Source organism: Musca autumnalis, unplaced genomic scaffold (genome assembly GCF_047663935.1).
Source record: "Musca autumnalis isolate F117 unplaced genomic scaffold, ASM4766393v1 scaffold_5, whole genome shotgun sequence".
In the NCBI taxonomy this organism is placed as follows: domain Eukaryota; kingdom Metazoa; phylum Arthropoda; class Insecta; order Diptera; family Muscidae; genus Musca; species Musca autumnalis.
In genome coordinates, this window is record NW_027412088.1 from 93,733,222 (window position 1) to 93,750,670 (window position 17,449).

General features: G+C 35.6%; 2 protein-coding genes across 5 annotated transcripts in view; one reads left to right on the plus strand and one right to left on the minus strand.

Moving 5' to 3' along the window:
• Positions 1-17,449, plus strand: part of ADD1 (ADD domain-containing protein 1) — a 40,717-nt gene that overhangs the window by 1,030 nt on the left and 22,238 nt on the right. Inside the window, exon 1 of one of the 4 annotated variants that reach the window (XM_073955200.1) lies at positions 16,745-17,448. The exons of 2 other annotated variants lie outside the window; for them this stretch is intronic. In XM_073955200.1, the coding sequence (XP_073811301.1) occupies positions 17,382-17,448 (67 nt within the window). In that variant the 5' untranslated portion in view covers positions 16,745-17,381. Of the gene's footprint in view, positions 1-16,744; position 17,449 lie in introns of those variants that run through there. One more of the 4 variants, XM_073955199.1, reaches the window with a different exon arrangement.
• Positions 6,312-8,312, minus strand: PI31 (Proteasome inhibitor 31 kDa). Its single transcript, XM_073990407.1, has 4 exons — positions 7,651-8,312; positions 7,296-7,592; positions 6,757-6,920; positions 6,312-6,700 (listed from the first exon to the last, which is right to left on the minus strand). Exons 1-4 carry the CDS (start codon positions 7,795-7,797, stop codon positions 6,466-6,468), a joined length of 843 nt encoding a protein of 280 aa, XP_073846508.1. The 5' UTR covers positions 7,798-8,312; the 3' UTR covers positions 6,312-6,465.

The following is a 17,449-nucleotide window of genomic DNA, read 5'->3' on the forward strand; positions in this document are numbered from 1 at the left end:
TAAAAACGGGGTTAGCATCGGCCGTGCAAAACTTTGTTGCTTTATTTGCGACAATTTTTGGTATAAATGTTTTCTAACATCTGGAAACACAAAATTTCTAATTACAACCAATTCGTTGGGTAAATGTGGTACATATAGACCTTTAGAATACTTTAAATTGACGCTTTGCGCTTCATTGAGGCTGTACCATAACGTGAACCTAGATAAACAAGTTTTAGTAGACATGTTTTTAAAACCTCTGGAATCACAAATTGCAACCAATTCGTAGGGTAAATGGTACTAATTCATCGCTACATACTCGCCGCCTAGCTTTCTTGTCTTGTTTCATTTGTGACATAATAAAAATAAAAGAATTAAGAAAAAAGGGCAACCTAGCTCGAAATTGGTTCGGCCTTCTTTATTTTTACAGTGTTTTATTGCTTTGGTCTCCGTTTAGTTAAAATCTAGTAACTCATTTTCCACACAGTTGCAGTTGACCAATCGAACTGAAACTATTCACACTTTTCAGATTTGGATGACAATGCATGGGTATGAAACCAAAACCAATATGGGTCGATTTTTTCATATGGTATGGTACCGCTATATGGGGGCTATATAGCGGTACCACCCTATTTTTTGAGGATTTTGTCTTCATTTTTAGTCCGAATTGGCTGTAACTTGGTATTTCGAGTTCCCAATTGTACAGAAACTCCACCACCAAAAATTGTGGACATGGGTCAGATTTTGGTGTAGCCCCATTACAACGGTACCACTCGATTTCAGGTAATTTAAAGTTTTTTATCTACATTTTCGACCTAAATTAGCTGTAATTTGGTTATAGACTTCTCAGTGGTCATAAAATGTATTTACTAAAAAGTTAAAAAATTAGAATTTAAAAAATAAGCTACAGTTTTTTTATTTATAAATGCCCTTAATACTAGAAAATAATGTTTCATAATGGAATCTCTCAAATAAACGCTTGCCGTTTAATATTAGGTCTGTACGATAACCCAAAAGTTTGTACAAATTTGTAAAAACTTTTACAAAATGCTGTTCGATAACAAACTTGTAATGTAAAAGAGAGCGAGTTTGGAGAGAATTGTGAGAGAATTTTGGAGACTTTTGTTACTGAGAACATACAAGTTTTTGCAAGCAAAATTTTCCTTGTAAGAATTTGCAAGTTTGATCAGCTGATTTAAATTCGAATGTTTTGTGGCGGCCTTTGCAATTCTTGGCAAAAATATAAGCAAATATTTGGTTATTAAAATAATTACAAGATAAAAAAGAGAAGAGATAACTAAATAAATTATGGAAAACGACTTATTTTGTAGTTTGTGATGATTGTTTTATCTCTAAGGTATCAAATCCCAGCAAAAAGCGGCGCATCCATGGAGTAGGAGGAACACTATGTGGACGGTCAGCCGTTATTTTATGATATGGAAAGATAATTATTTTTGTAGCAATGGGTAATCAAACAATTTTCGTAAACAATCTTTGATTGTTAAATTAAATCTTATCCGCCAAACTTCTTGTTTGTCACATCTTGCAAGTTTTTGCAAGTTGTCGTTCGATAACATTCTGCAAATTTTTAGCTACGAGAGAGTAAAATAAGTGGAGAGAAGTTATTGAGAACTTGCTGAGTACTTGCAAGTACTTTTCACTTGCGAAGTTATCGTACAGACCTATTGTCACCATTTTTAATTCAAATGCAGGCGTTGTATTTGAGAGATTCCATCATGAAAAGTTATGTTATAGTTTTTTAAGGACCACATGAAATCATTTAATCAGTTGGTAATCCAAGATATGTGAGAATCACTATAATTCTACACCTGAAAATTTAACTGAGAATTGAGATTCCCAGCTTTAATTTCCTTAACACAACTTTTTATACCCTCCACCATAAATTATATTGAAACCAGATTTCAGCCATTTTTTAGATAATATGGTTAAAATTTCAATATAGCAAAAATCGGGAGGTGCCGTTTTATGGGAATTATTTCAAAACGCAGACCTGGGGCTCAATTCTGTTTCTATGAAAATGTGAAATGAAAACTTTTATAAGGGCCAAACCTATAGCTCTGCGTGTTGCGTGTGCGTTCAAAAAGGTGAAACCCTTTCAAATTGGAATACATGTATTTTGTTTTTGTTTTTTTAAACGCACACGCAGAGTTATAGGTTTCGACCTAAAGGAAATATTTTTCATTTCAAAGTCCCAATTTACATTGGGCTAGTTTACTTGCGGCAATTGTCATTTTGTAGGAGAGAGAGGTGAGGCATATGGTAACCCTTTGCCTCTCAGCACCCTCTCTCACCTACAAACTGACAATTGCCGCAAGTAAACTCGCCTAATGTAAATTGGGACTTAGTCCCAATTTACATTAGGCGAGTTTACTTGCGGCAAGTCCCAGTTTGTAGAAGAGACACGTAAGGGGAATGGAAATGGAAAAAATTGCTCGTACCGGCAATTCTCAGGCAATTCATTTTATATTTATCGCATTTGACATTATTTTCATTGTTTTGAAAACAAAAATTGTCGGAACAGAATTGCCTTTTATAAACGCAAGAGGCAAGTTTAAAAAGGGACGAGAAAAATTGCCGCAAGTAAACTCGCCTAATGTAATTTGGGACAAATTTTCATAGAACAAGAATCCAGCCCCTGTACTAACAAATTTCTGGGTGAAAGTTTTGTTGCTCCAGCGTAGAGTAAATACTCGGGTATGTTTTGAGATACACTTCACCTCTCGTGTAGGTTAGGTTAGGTTTGGGATGTGTAGTCAATATATATATATTGACCACGCCACTCGGAGACCTTTCGGTCCATTGTGATCATCCATAAAAAATAGGTTAAGAATTACCTGAAAAGACAAGAGAAGAGAAAAGAGAGAAGAATAAAGAAAAGAGGGTGTGGTTTGGAAAGTAGTAATAAATGAATTACTAAAGAGAAAAAATGAAGATATAATAAAGAAAGAGAGGGTGGTTTATTTGGTGATGGTGGAAAAAACTGTCAGAGAAGTAGTTACGCTTATGGGTCGCGCCGTCCCAGGCAATTCAGATTTTTGATGATGTTGTTTATGATTGTTGGTTCCATGTTTGAGTAGAAGGTTAAGCTTGGAGGAAAGCGTATTCCTGTTAATCTATATCGCTTTCGAGTTAACATCGGGCAACGACATAAAATATGCTCGATCGTCTCCGTTTCCTCCTCATCTTCACAGAGCCTGCAATAGTCCACGCCATCATCCTGCCATTTGCCGATAAAAGCTCGGATGTTGCAACGGCCGGAAATGACTCCCGTCAATACCCTGATTTCTGACTTACTCAAACTTAAAAGTGAAGTTGTTCTCTTTGTTGAAAGATTCGGCCAAATGGCCCTTGACACGTTGCACCTTGGTTCATTATGCCATAGTTCCTTGGCTTGTTCTTCAAAGAACGTCTCCACCTTCCGAAAAACATGACATATGGGTGGTTTGATAGAATCAGTGATAGCTTGACTTGTTGACTGAGATCCATGTCTTGCCAGTTCATCTGCCTTCTCGTTTCCCACAATGCCACAGTGTACCCCAGTACCCAGCAGAGTCGGACAGCGTTGGTGAGGTTCGCCAAAGCAGTTCTACACTCAAGAACGGCCTCAGACTTGATATTGGGGGATTTGATGGCTTTAAGAGCCGGCTGACTATCAACGAATATAGTCACCGGTTCAAAGATTTCAGCATCCAGACTTTTTATCAACTCTGCGGCCATTTTGATCGCGAAGATTTCTGCTTGGAAAAGACTACAGTCGCTGTTCAACATATATGAGTACTCGAGTCAAAGCTTCTCGCAGTAGACGCCAGCTCCGGTACCTTCTTCCATCTTGGAACCGTCTGTATAGAAAGCCAGACCGTCCAGAGGAGGGTTACTACGGATCCAGTCATCTCTACTAGGGATAACGACCTCAAAATCATCAAATCTATGGATTGGTGATAAGTAGTCGCTGAATTTCCCCTGCTGATTCAAGCTAAGGTTTGGCCCTAGCTCCCGAAGAATGCATGCATGACCATAGGTGCTGTCACGCCAACGATTCAATTCATGTAGCCTTAGGGCACTACGTGCTGCTTGACCTTTGGTGCAAGTCTCGTGGGCAAGAGGTTTAGCATCGCATTCAGAGCTGCTTGTGGTGTACTTCTAAAAGCTCCAGTTATCAGGATCGAGGCTGCCCTTTGCACCTTATCTTTGTTGCCAGAGTTCGATTTATGTCGAAGCGCATGCCACCAGACAAGACATCCATAGGATAGGATGAGTCTCACAACAGTATTATACAACCAGTGTATAATAGCTGGATTTAATCCCCAACTTTTCCCAATCGAATTCTTACATGAATAGAGTGCGATCATACCTCTCTTCGTCCGTTCCTCGACGTTCCTTTTCCATCTCAATTGAGAATCCCGGATTGCACCTCTCGTGTAGTGTGAGGACATTTTTTGACAGCCTTTACGCTTATTTTTCGTGTATTTTATGGACGTATTAGGCTGTACTCTTCTTTTTAAATAACCTAATGAATCTTAGCCCCAAGAAATTCGCAAAAATGGAGTTGAACAAAATGCTTGAGGCGTAAAGTGAGAGGTGAAGTGTGTCTCTCAGAATATACCCGTTTAAATTTCAGAAATCTCGATGTGATTAAACTAAAAACATCCAAATGTCGAAAATCGGGAGGTAATAACCTATGGGCTCTATATCAAAACATGGACCGATATAGCCCATTCCTAGGAGTAATAGAAACTTCCATACCAAATTATAAAGCTCTATCTTAAAAATTACGAGCTGTGTCTTGATTTCAACAGAGTGACGTACGGTCGGACATAGATCAATCAACTTAGAATTTTATGCTGATCAAAAATATATGTATATACTTTATAGGGTCTCCGATGAATATTTCGATGTGTTACAAACGGAATGACTAATTTAATTATACCCTCCATATTATGGTGGAGGGTATAAAAGAAGCAACACCTAGTATGGACTGTTTTTCCGACGGAAATTTCGATATTTTGGTGTTGATGGAGGGTATAAAATTGTGCATCATAGAGATCGTTTCAGACAATTTAGAGTCGATTAAGTCATGTCCGCTCGCCCGTTTATCTTTCTGGTTGGAGCACATGATAACACTCTAACGGAGCAATGCAGCTTTATAACAGTTCTCACAACGTCTTGATTTTTTTATACCGTACAAAATTGTATGGGGGTATATTGAGTTTGTTTTTCTGTTTGTAACACATCGAACTAATCAGTTGCTACCGTATAAAATAGATATATTTTTGATCAGGATAAAATTCTAACACGATCTAGCCATGCCCGTCTGTCCGCATGTTATAATCGCTCTAGCGTGTGCACTAATTGATATAGAACGCACACGCAGGTCAAGTTCAAACATGGCCTATAAATGTCCACGTTTTGGTATAACCTCCTTACAACTGTACCAGCCGATTTAAGGTATTTTGATGATTTTAGCTACATTTTTTGACTGAACTAGCTGAAATTTTAGGTTCCCAAAGCTCAGGAAATTTCTTCACTAAAAATGCCAAGATTGGTCCACGTTTAGTTAGGTATAGGCCCCATATAACTACCGATTTAAGGTATTTTGAGGATTTTAGTTACATTTTCCACCCACATTGGCTTCAATTTGGCACTTGGAATTTTAAGAGCTCAAGAAACTTTTTCATTTAGCTACATTTTTTGAACGAACTAGCTGTAATTTGGCATTTGAGGTTGTCTGTGGTCCCTAAACTTCTGCACCAATTTTTATCGATGTCTCTGATGCACCGGTAAGATCTCCTCCACTTCATGAAGACCCACTTATGGCATGAGGAGGAAATCTGGACTACAACTCCAAGCGGCATTGTATTTCTACTCAACTGGAGCTCAGCTAAATAAATTTATTACAAAAATATTGTCGGCAACCAATTCCTGCCTGTCTGAAGATACTAAATATTCAGTCGGGTGTTATATCTAATATTTTGCCTGTTTACTAAGTAACTAGTAACTAAGTCATCTACGAAAGATTTCTTAACACAGAAGCTCCTTAGTTTCCTATTACCGACATATTGTCTTATATTTTCAGAGTATTTCAGCCATTTAAAACTTCTCAACATGAGATGTCGTACTATTTTCGGCACGTCTTTCGGAATTGATGCTAGGAAGGAGCTCCACATCATTAAACTTTACTCTTTGAAGTGTAAAACCTTCCGTTTATTCCTTTTTGGATATTTACATCCTTATTATAGACAATTCTTTCTATCCTAAGAAATAAAGGTGAACTTACACAATGTTAAGCCCCCATTAATTCTTACCTCATTGTATTTTTTGAATTTCCCCATATTTATTTTCCATTAAGTATATAAATTCTTTTTCCGATTACAAATTTTTATATATCCGGCATATATAAGATTCATTAGTTTCATTATGTAAAAAATTGGCATGATTAGCATTTTTTGTTGTCATTTTTCCTCCAGTTCACATATAATAATCTCCCCCAAATCCACCAGGAGGTGGGAAATGATCTGGATTGGGGTTGGGTCTTATACCACGTTCTGGTGGTCCATATGGATCAAAGCGAGGACGTGGCCCTGTATTGGGTCCTATGCGAAATTCTGGGTGTGAGGGAAATGGAAATAGATTACCGGGACCACCACGACCCAAAGGATCTAAATCACCACGACCAACTTCAGGGAAACCAAATGGTGGTGGGCTGTAAAAAAGGAAATTTACTATATACGAAGATATTTTCTAATCACAATAACATACCCCCCAAATGGCCGTCTAGGTTCTCCAATACGCAATGGATCTGGATCGAAACCACCAAATGGTCGTCTAGGCTCTCCAACACGCAAGGGATCATTATCGGGATTAGATGTTGATGCAGGTGCGGAAGTTTGGGTAGTAACTTCACGGCTTGTTCCAGAAAATACCTAGGGTGGCAAAGGATAATTTGTTCAGTTATTTTTGCCAGAAGACTTTTTGATTTTCTAAAAATTTAAGAGCTAAAAACTAAAACATGTCAATTCTACACTTATAAAATGAGTATTGTTGTAATCAACCCAATAGGACCTACAAATGATGACTATTTAAGAAGAGCTCTTAAAGTGAAAAAGCATAACAAATTCACATTCATTTACTTGTGTCAATTTAAACAAAAATTTTTAAGCAATATTACGAAGGTGATTACCACAGGAACTTCTAAAGCAATATAACCTTTAATTTAATCCATTGCCATAAGGAATATTAACTTTTAAAACCCATACCAACAATTACATTCATCAAAGCTAGTAGGTATAATATCTTACCGGTTCCAATAGCTCCTTACGAATACGATCTGATAACTGCGATGCTGTTGGTATCATTTTTGTGAGGCTTCCTTTTAGCTCCTTAACAGATTCATCAGCATTAAAGCAAATATTAGATACTTTGTGCGATTTGACATCCATTAAAGTTATTATTAAGGAGCCCTCCGTACGTAAACCCAACAATAAGTACAACTCTTTGTTGTGTACATAACGTAAGGCATAGTTATTCTCATCGTCATTCCAATTATCGGGTAAAAGTTCAGAACCAGATTCTTCATCCTCTTGAGTTAAAGTTTTCTGTGAAAAAAGAAGTTTTTTAAAAATGATAACCAATAATATTCGTTTCGATACTTACATCGTCACCCAGTCCAATGCATCGGAATTGGGAATTTTTTGTCAACACAAAATGCACCAATGCAATTAGCAAGTCATCCTTTTTGCTGATTTGTGTGGCAATTGTTTTAAACAATAAATCCCAGCCATAAAAATCCGTCGCAGACATGATTTGCTGGCTTTCTTTTGCTGTCAACGCTGCTTTTATTTTTGCTTTGCCTTTTAATTTCACCACACAATTTTTTTCTAAATGGTTCCTCTTTTTCCGTACATCAATCGGTTGTTTATACCGGATTTTTATCAGCTGTTATGTTTTTGCGGATACTGATAGTTTTCAAAGACATAAATACAACAAGATAAGACATTTTGTTTGCTATCATTCTTCAGTGAATGGCCTTTGAATTTAACATAATGTTATATCACCATATGGTGATATAACATTTTTTTCTTTTATACATTTTTACGTATTTAACCGAATTTACCGATCCAATTGACATAGAATTATTCTTGAATAGATCCTTGAATTCATAAATTTCGTTTCTGATACCATTACATGAAATGTTCCTCCTTGGTTGCGATTTTGAATTAACTGCAACCTGTTAAGGGTAATGTTTCTATACAAAGTTTCGTAAACATTTTTTTGTTGCATGCATTTTGTCAAGTCTTAGTTGTATTTATGTCTTTGTAGTTTTTGCATTTTTTAGAGAAATTCACATTGAAACGAGACCGACCTAAAATGTACAACACTGAATGACATTTGTGGTTACTTGAATTTCAGCGTATGGCAGCTGGCAAAATCAATTTGAGCTCGACATGTTTTTGGACACGATATTTAAAGTCAATAGCTCTGTTCCAGAACTAAAAAGTTTTTACAATTTTTACCACTTTTACACATTTTGCGTTCCCGTACACAAAATTTATATGAAAATCGTTTACGACTTTTACCACTTTATAAAGTACGGGAACAGGCCAATTGAAAATGTTCCAAATTCCCAAGAGGATTTTTTTTTCGTAGTTGACATTAGTCCCGATTTACATTAGGCGATTTTCCTTGCGGCAAGTTTTCTCTTCATTTAAAGGTAGAAACACAATGACTTTTGTGTCTGGCTTCACGCTCAATTTCAAGTAAATTAATAAAGACAGGTACTACCTAATTCAAATGCGATTTTGGATTTCTTTGTTCCTTTACACAAATTCAGGCTTGGAAAAGGATGAATTTCTCATTGTGTTCTCACCTTAAGTTACCAAATATTCATCAATATGGCGGATGCTTCGTTTTTGTTCGTGTCATTCGAATTTTGTATGTGGAAAATACTATACGAGCAAAAGAGAGTCAGTTTATTTTGTAGACAGAGAGGGAGAAGAGAGAGGAGTACTAGAAATATGTGGTCGGTCTGCGTCGTGTCGTTGTCAAACAAGCCGTCGCCACCTTGGTTCAAGAATCGTAAAATCTCTTCTTGTAAAACACATATATCGAAAGATGTTTCTAGGTTATACAAAGGTAAGGTAAAGGGGCACTAAATACTAAATTAAATGTTGGTCATTATAGGGTACCTTGGTGGATCTTAAGCATAATTTTTAGAAAATAAAAAATAGGTCTCAGAATTATATTAATAAGTAATCGATCGAGTGAATACCAATCCGATAGGCTATAGGTACTGATATTTATAAGTTCCTAGAGACTTATTCAGAACCAAAACATACATCATCCATTGACTGTGGCACCAGTTTATACCACACAATTATTGGAAGTCAAAATGGGATAAAACCGGGACCATTAATAAGGAAAATTTTTAAGTGAATTTTGCACCTACATATATATATTCCGTTGCCTATAATGCAACAAAAATAACAAAAAATTGCATAACACAATTGACCAAAGATCCAAATTTGTGAACAAAAACATTTTTTTATAAAGGGATTTGACACTTCATATTCGAACAGCTGGTGTGCTACTACTACCTTGGTAATTGTGCCACGATTCTACTATAGTTATCATGGTACAATAATAATTTTGACATCTTATGTTACCAACAATTGCCGATGCGGTTACCTGTGTATTTTTACCATAATAGTTATTAGCTTTGTTCCTTTACTTTTTTAATGGTAAGAGTGGTAAAAGAGAAAAGTGTCAAAATTGTTCAAAATTGCTCTCTCATGAACATTTTTACCAGAAAAGTAAAGGAACGGAAAAATGGTAGATCCGGCAGCAATGTCAGAAAAAAACATAAAAAATCAATTTTCGTCTTTTATTTCACAGTTTTAATTTAGTGTTGTCAGTGTTCGACTTTTTCTTCGGTTTTTCGTCCATTTTGTGAAATAATCGTCAAACAAAAGTCGAAAAATCAGTTCTGCCATTTTCTACCTGCAGAAATTTTGCTGGTAGCCTGTGGTAGAAGAGAAAGCCATTTTCGCTCTCTCTCCCCTCTCACTCTCTTAAAAATTGCTTCCAGCTTTGCCACTTTTCGGGGTTAGGGAACCCTCTGCAGGTTAAAAATGGTAACAAATGGTAACCTCAGGTAAGTAAAGGAACACAGCTATTAATAGACAGCGGAATTTTATGCAATCCCTATTTTTGGTCCGATTAATGTCAAATTTTGGGACTGGGCATATTTTTGGTTTCTGATTACATTGCAATCGAAACATATGACATATGCAAAATTTATGCATTTTACATATTTTCTTATGCAACAAATATTTGAATAATAGGTATAAAAATGTTTGCATGTACAATTTTTCTGTTTTAAATTCTCTTCAGACAAGTCAATAAAATAGAGAAATGTATAACCACAGCCACAACCTTCAAAACACCGAAAATCGGGAGGTATCGTTCTATGGGGGCTATATGAAGGCATGAACATAAACCGACAATTTTCTATATGAAGGCCTGAACCGAAACCAACAAGTTTTAGGTGGAAAGTTTTTTACCCCCAAGGAAGACTTAATACCAAATTCCAGCCATTTCGGAGGGATATTGAAGGCACAACCTTCAAAATACCAGAACGGAGGTACCGTTTCAGGGGGACTATATGAAGACGTGGTCTTATACCGACATATTTCAGGTGGAAAGTTTTATACCCACAACGAAGACAAAATGCCAAATTTCAGTAATTTCGGTGGAATATTGAGGCCACAACCTACAAAATACCGAATATCGGGAGGTACAGTTCTATGGGGGCTATAAAAAGGCCTGAACCTAAACCGACAAATTTTAGGTGGAAAGTTTTTTTATGAAGACGTGGACTTATACCGACAAATTTCAGGTGGAAAGTTTTATACCCACAACGAAGACAAAATGCCAAATTTCAGTAATTTCGGTGGAGTATTGAGGCCACAACCTTCAAAATACCGAATATAGGGAGGTACAGTTCTATGGGAGCTATATGAAGGCCTGAACCTAAACCGACAAATTTTAGGTGGAAAGTTTTTTTACCCCCAAGGAAGACTTAATAACAAATTTCAGCCATTTCGGAGGGATATTGAGGGCACAACCTTCAAAATATGAGAAATCCTGAGGTACCGTTCTATGGGGGCTATATGAAGACGTGGACCTATACCGACAAATTTCAGGTGGAAAGTTTTATACCCACAACGAAGACAAAATGCCGAATTTCAGTCATTTCGGTGGGATATTGAGGCCACAACCTTCAAAAATACCGAAAATTGGGAGGTACCGTTCTATGGGGGCTAAATGAAGACGTGGACTTATACCGACAAATTTCAGGTGGAAAGTTTTATACCTACAACGAAGACAAAATGCCAAATTTCAGTCATTTCAGAGGAATATTGAAGCCACAACCTTAAAAATAACTAAAATAGGGAGGTATAGTTCTATGGGGGCTATATGCAGGTCTGAACCTAAACCGACAAATTTTAGGTGGAAAGTTTTTTACCCCCAAGGAAGACTCAATACCAATTTTCAGTAATTTCGGTGGGATATTGAGGCTACAACTTTCAAAATACCGAAGAACGTGGACCTATGCGGACAGATTTCAGTTGTAAAGTTGCATACCCCTAACTAAGACTTAATACCAAATTTCAGCCATTTCGGTGGGGTATTTAGACCACAAATCCTTTAATATATTTTTGCATATGGTTTTGCATATACTCATTTTATGCAGATATGTAAAAATATGTCAAAATATGCACGATATGCAAAAAATGCAAAATATGCAAAAATTTCTGGGCCTAATTCGTTTTACTTTTTAATAAAACGAGTTTCTGTCTAATCAGATTTTCCCTACGACCATCCTAACTATATATGCATTTGCATAGGATTCCGCAGTCTAGTTATTAAGACATACTGCGATTGATAAATCCTTTGCTGGTGTTTAAAAATTCAAAAACCTACAGCTTTCAATCAAGAAAATCTTAAAAATACAACAATACAATTAATCGTCATCACCTGTTCAACAAGAGGTTAATAACTCAAAATGTTCTATTTTTTAGTAGAGACAAAAAACTGTTGAGGCATAAGTAGTAACTCTGAAGACACGAAGTGTGACAACGGTTATTTTGATGAAAGAGTAGACAAAATAATCGGGGATTTTTACAGTGGGTGGAGTTGATCATTATGTATCATTTTTTAATAAAAAGTAAAAATCTCAACATTGTCAATTACTAGCCTTTTGTTGAACTGGTGCGATATTGAATACATTGAACAGCTGAGGTCACCGGCAAACTCGTTGGTCACACACATATGGTCTGTTCCTTTACTTTTAAAAATGGTAATATAATAACAATTGTATGCTAACATCAAGAAAAGGAACACTTTTCGGGTAAAAATTGAAGATTCTTGCACGTAAAGGAACAGAGCTATAAATTTTTAAAAAATCCGAAAAGAAGATGAGAGGATGTGGGAGAATATGGAAAAATTATTCTCATTCCTCAACCTTCTTTCCGAACTCTCATCTCTTCAATATGAAACTTTTCGTATGTGTTATTTATTTACTGTTTTGTACCAAAAAAAATACAACTCTGTTCATCTAAATCTAGACGACAAAGTGTCATGGCAACATATCAAGTTTCTTTTGTTATGTGCATGGTACAATAATACAGGTAGCATTATCATGCCAGCTGATGGTAACATAATGTGTCAATTGCATTGAATTAATATCAAATTTTGACATCTTATGTTACCAACAGTTGCCAATGCGGCTACCTGTGTATTTGTACCATGGTTACGTGGGACACTGCCATGGCACAATTACCCAGGTAGTGGCATCGTAAAATTTTGAATATGTTATGTCAAAACTTTTTTTATGTTGTTGGGGAAATTGCAACAAAAATAATTTTTTTATAAAGGGATTTGACTTTTCATATTCGATCAGCTGGTGTGATACCACTACCTGGTAGTTCTGCCATGGACACTCCATTAAAGCTGTAAAGGTGCAAACACGCTGAAATTCGTCACTTAAGGTGTGAACAGAATGAAATACGCCGATTGTTTCACGCTCAGTTTTATGTAAAAGATTAAAGGCCAAGTACTACCTAATTCAAATGCTGCCTAATTCATTTGAATTAGGTAGTACTTGGCCTTTAGTCTTTTACATGAAACTGAGCGTGAAAAAGCGGCGTATTTCATTGTGTTTCTACCTTTACTTCACGCTTAATTTAATGTAAAAGAATAAAGGGGAGGTTCTACCTAATTAAAATGCGATCTTGTTTTTCTTTATTCTTTAACATAAAATGCGGATTGGATAAGCCTGAATTTCTCATTGTGTGTGCACCTTAAGAACATCCAACGTTTGGGTAAAATTTTCCGTTTGGTATTGACGGCTAAAAATGTCTCTTGTTCTATTTCTCTTTGTGTTGCACACAACGACGCTCAGTTTTAAACGGTCTGCTCTTTAGATATTTATGCACAGCTTTCCCCTTTATTCTTTTACATGAAATTAAGCGTGAAGTAAGCGACGAATTTCATTGTGTTTGCATTTTTACAGCTTTAATGCTGGCTGACTTCCGTATTGTCAATTGCTTTGTGTTTTGTAAACGTAGTTAAAATATTTCAGTTGCACACTCATGCATTGTACACAACAATGTAACTGTGAACATTGTTTGCATTGACGATGTGGAACAGCTGATAGATGTTATTAGGGAAAACAAACATGAAGAACGCGGCCGGCCGCACAAATTTCGTTTGAAATTTTTTAAATTTATCGCACTGCGTGAATGGAACCTCCAGTAAAAATTTAATGAGTGTGACAAACACAATAAAAAGAAATGTTTTAGAACATTTGCAACGCAGAAAGACTCCAAAGACATGTAACTTCTGGGAAGTGATATATAATATTTTTTTTGCTCGAATCTCCATCTATAACACTGTGCAACACTGGAAATGCAAACAACTTCTAATGGGCATTTTCTGAAAGTACATATTGAGACTACAAAAACCTTAATTGGGTTTTGTGTTCTTAGATCGGGTTTAGATTTTATGGCCTCATCTAAACCGCCCTAAAATGGCCTTTTTTCCAGTGATCGGACCTTTATCTCCGAAGCTAATAAGAATTTTGCTTTGCAGTCTTCAGCAATATTGTAGCCCTAAATTAGTAGAACTTATGTGTCAAACAGATGAACTAGGAAAAGCTGCATCTAGCGCATCAAACTCATTAAAATATAGAAAAGTTTACATAATTTCTGATATTCTGGTCAGTAACAACTAAACTGTTGGAAGTTGAAACAAGTAACCACTCTAAACATGTTCCAAATATTGTAACCATCAATTCTTCAGAACATTTTGAACCTCTAAAATTGTTATTTCAAGTTGTTAAAGGGGTATTTCATAACATACCTTTGACAAAACTTATTTCAAACAATGTTCACACAGGCTGTTTATTCTCATGTTGGGGATTTCAATGAATTATTGAAATATTTATCAAATTGTTGTTGAAAAATTTGCTATAAACAAGGCGATAAAGGCATTTTACAACAATATAATGTTCTGAAGAGTTGTGTATTACATTCCAGAGAATATTTTCCCAAAAGGTAACATTAAGAAGGATTTAATATTTTGGGAAATACGCTGCTAAATATACACAAATTATAGAATTTTTAGATATATTATAAAATTTGAGGCAATAAATGCAGTTTTTCGAGTTCACTATTCCTCCAAATATTTTCTTCTTGCTCTTATCTACAAGTTTGCTGCAGGTGTCAAAACAAGATTCGTATTGGTTTCAGAGATACAGCCCCAATTTGTTTTAAAAATTCGATCTATAACCATGTTTAGATGAGGCCATAAAAACCGAACCCGATCTAAGAAAACAAAACCCAAATATGGTTTTTGCCTATTGGTCCTCTACTTTCATAAAATTCTGGACTGAAGCTGTTTGCACGCGATTGGCTCTAAAATGTTGCACAGTGTAATCACTGTAAATAAAAAAACAAAATTTTTGTACATAATTGCTATTACTTGGGCCGTCATCAGACCATTTGCTTTTTCACATTTATGACTTCAGCTGTTCTGTATATTAGTACAAAGTGACAACATACATGTGAAAAAGCAGATGGTCTGATGGCCGCCTTATTGCTTATATACATATAGTTACCTTCGCGAATCATCCATTTTAATTATATATTTTTTGGTTTAATTACAAAATTATCAAAATCACAATGCATCAAAAAAAAAACAAAGTGATACTTGTTTGCTTTTTACCTGCGGCAATAAGAAACAAAAAAACATTGTATGTTACTTGTCATTTGTAAAGCAATTGACGATACGGAAGTCAGCCGCTGTGTCCCACGTAACAAAAGAAACTTGATATGTTGCCATGGCACTTTGTCTTCTGGATTTAGATGAACAGAGTTGTATTTTTTGGTACAAAACAGTAAATAAATGTCACATACGAAAAGTTTCATATGGTAGAGATGAGAGTTCGGAAAGAAGGGTGAGGAATGAGAACAATTTTTCCATATTCTCCCACTTCATCTCATCTTCTTTCGTATTTCTTAAAAATGTATGTGTGTGTGTGCGACCAATGAGTTCCCCGGTGGCCTCAGCTGTTCAATGTATTCAATATCGCACCAGTTCAACTAAAGGCTAGTAATTCAAAATTTTGAGATTTTCACTTTTTATTAAAAAATGATACATAATAATCAACTCCACTCACTGTAAAAATCCCCCATTATTTTATCAACTTTTTCATCAAAATAAACCGTTATGTCACACTTCATGTCTTCTTGTTGTATTTACATACTTATTTTATATTTAATGATGATATAATATAAAGATATTTTCATATAACATTTAAAAGATAAATCAGTTAATTTTGAATATGCGAACTTGGCTTTATTGATGAGAATGTTCTTCAAATTATTAACAGTGAAACCTGTTATAGCTATCAATTAGCATTGGTATCTCGTTTGTGTCGTCAATAAAATGCTTCACTGTACATTCGTACATCCACATTCAGGGTTGTATTTTTAAGACTTTCTGGATTGAAAGCTGTAGGTTTTTGAATTTTTAAACACCAGCAAAAGATTTATCGATCTTAGTATGTCTTAAAAACTATAGTAGAATATTGCACCTTGCATTGTGCTTAAGCTTGTGCTATATTGGTCCACGTTTTGATATAGTACATATGCTGAAACCGTCCGATTTCACAAATTTGGATCTTTGGTCAATTGTGTTATGCAATTTTACTGTAATGTTTGTAATGTTGTATCATAGGCAAAGGAGCATAGGCGCAAAATTCCCTTAAACATTTTCGTAATTAATGGTCCCGGTTCCGGTTTTATCCCATTTTGACTATTTCCATAAAGTTTGTGGTATAAACTGGTGCCACAGACAATGGATGATGTATTTTTTGGTTCAGAATAAGTTTCTAGGAACTTATAAATATCAGTACCTATAGCCTATGGGATTTGTATTCACTCGATCGATCACTTATTAATATAATTCTGAGAGCTATTTTTTATTTTAATTTTTTATTTTCCTAAAATTATGCTAAAGATCACCAAAACCCATATAATTTCCACCAAAGTACCCTATAATTACCAAAATTTAATTTAGTAAGTCCTTTAATTACAACTTTGGCCCTTTACCTTACCTTTGTATAACCTAGAAACATCTTTCGATATTTGTGTTTTACAACAAACGATTTTACGATTCTTGAACCAAGATGGCGACGACTTGTTTGACACGACGCAGACCGACCACACATTTCTAGTACTCCTCTCTCTTCTCCCTCTCTGTCTACAAAATAAACTGGCTCTCTTTTGCTCGTAAACTATTTTCCACATACAAAATTCGAATGGCACGAACAAAAACGAAGCGTCCGCCATATTGATGAATATTTTGTGTGTGGTTCACATAGAAATTTTTTCGCATATGACGACAACAACGACACGAGAGACAGACACCATCAGTACATTTTTGTTGCGTCCATCTATAAGTGAGAAAGAAGAACGTTTTTGGAAAAGAAAAAATTAATTTTCAGTGGAATAATTTAAAACAAATTGGATAAAATTATTGATAATCCAAAAAAGTCTATCATATTATGTGAATAAAAGTGCAAAAATAAGCAACAGTGTGTGTTTGTGCGATATCTTGTTGGGTCGGTTTGTCAAATGTAAAGAAGAAGCAAGCAAAAGGCAAAGGGAAACTTTTTTTTTTGTTGTTGACGGACGGACAGAAAAAAAGTAAAAACAGCAAAAATTAAATAATTTGTTTAAAAAGAAACCAACTAAACGTGTTGAAGATACAATTTCTGAATATAGTTGTGTCCGTCTAGTTTTTAAGAATTCTAACAAATTATGAGTGAACCAACAGCGGCGGCAGCTGGCTCCAGCTCCGAAATAAATGTGGCCGATAGCAATAAAGG

Excerpts from the sequence above, each read along its gene's own strand:
- PI31 (XM_073990407.1), bottom strand. The coding sequence starts at position 7,797 with ATGTCTGCGACGGATTTTTATGGCTGGGATTTATTGTTTAAAACAATT. Across the intron at positions 7,593-7,650 it reads GCATTGGACTGGGTGACGAT|AAAACTTTAACTCAAGAGGA; the intron begins GTAAGTATCGAA and ends CTTTTTTCACAG. Across the intron at positions 6,701-6,756 it reads CCTAGACGGCCATTTGGGGG|CCCACCACCATTTGGTTTCC; the intron begins GTATGTTATTGT and ends CCTTTTTTACAG.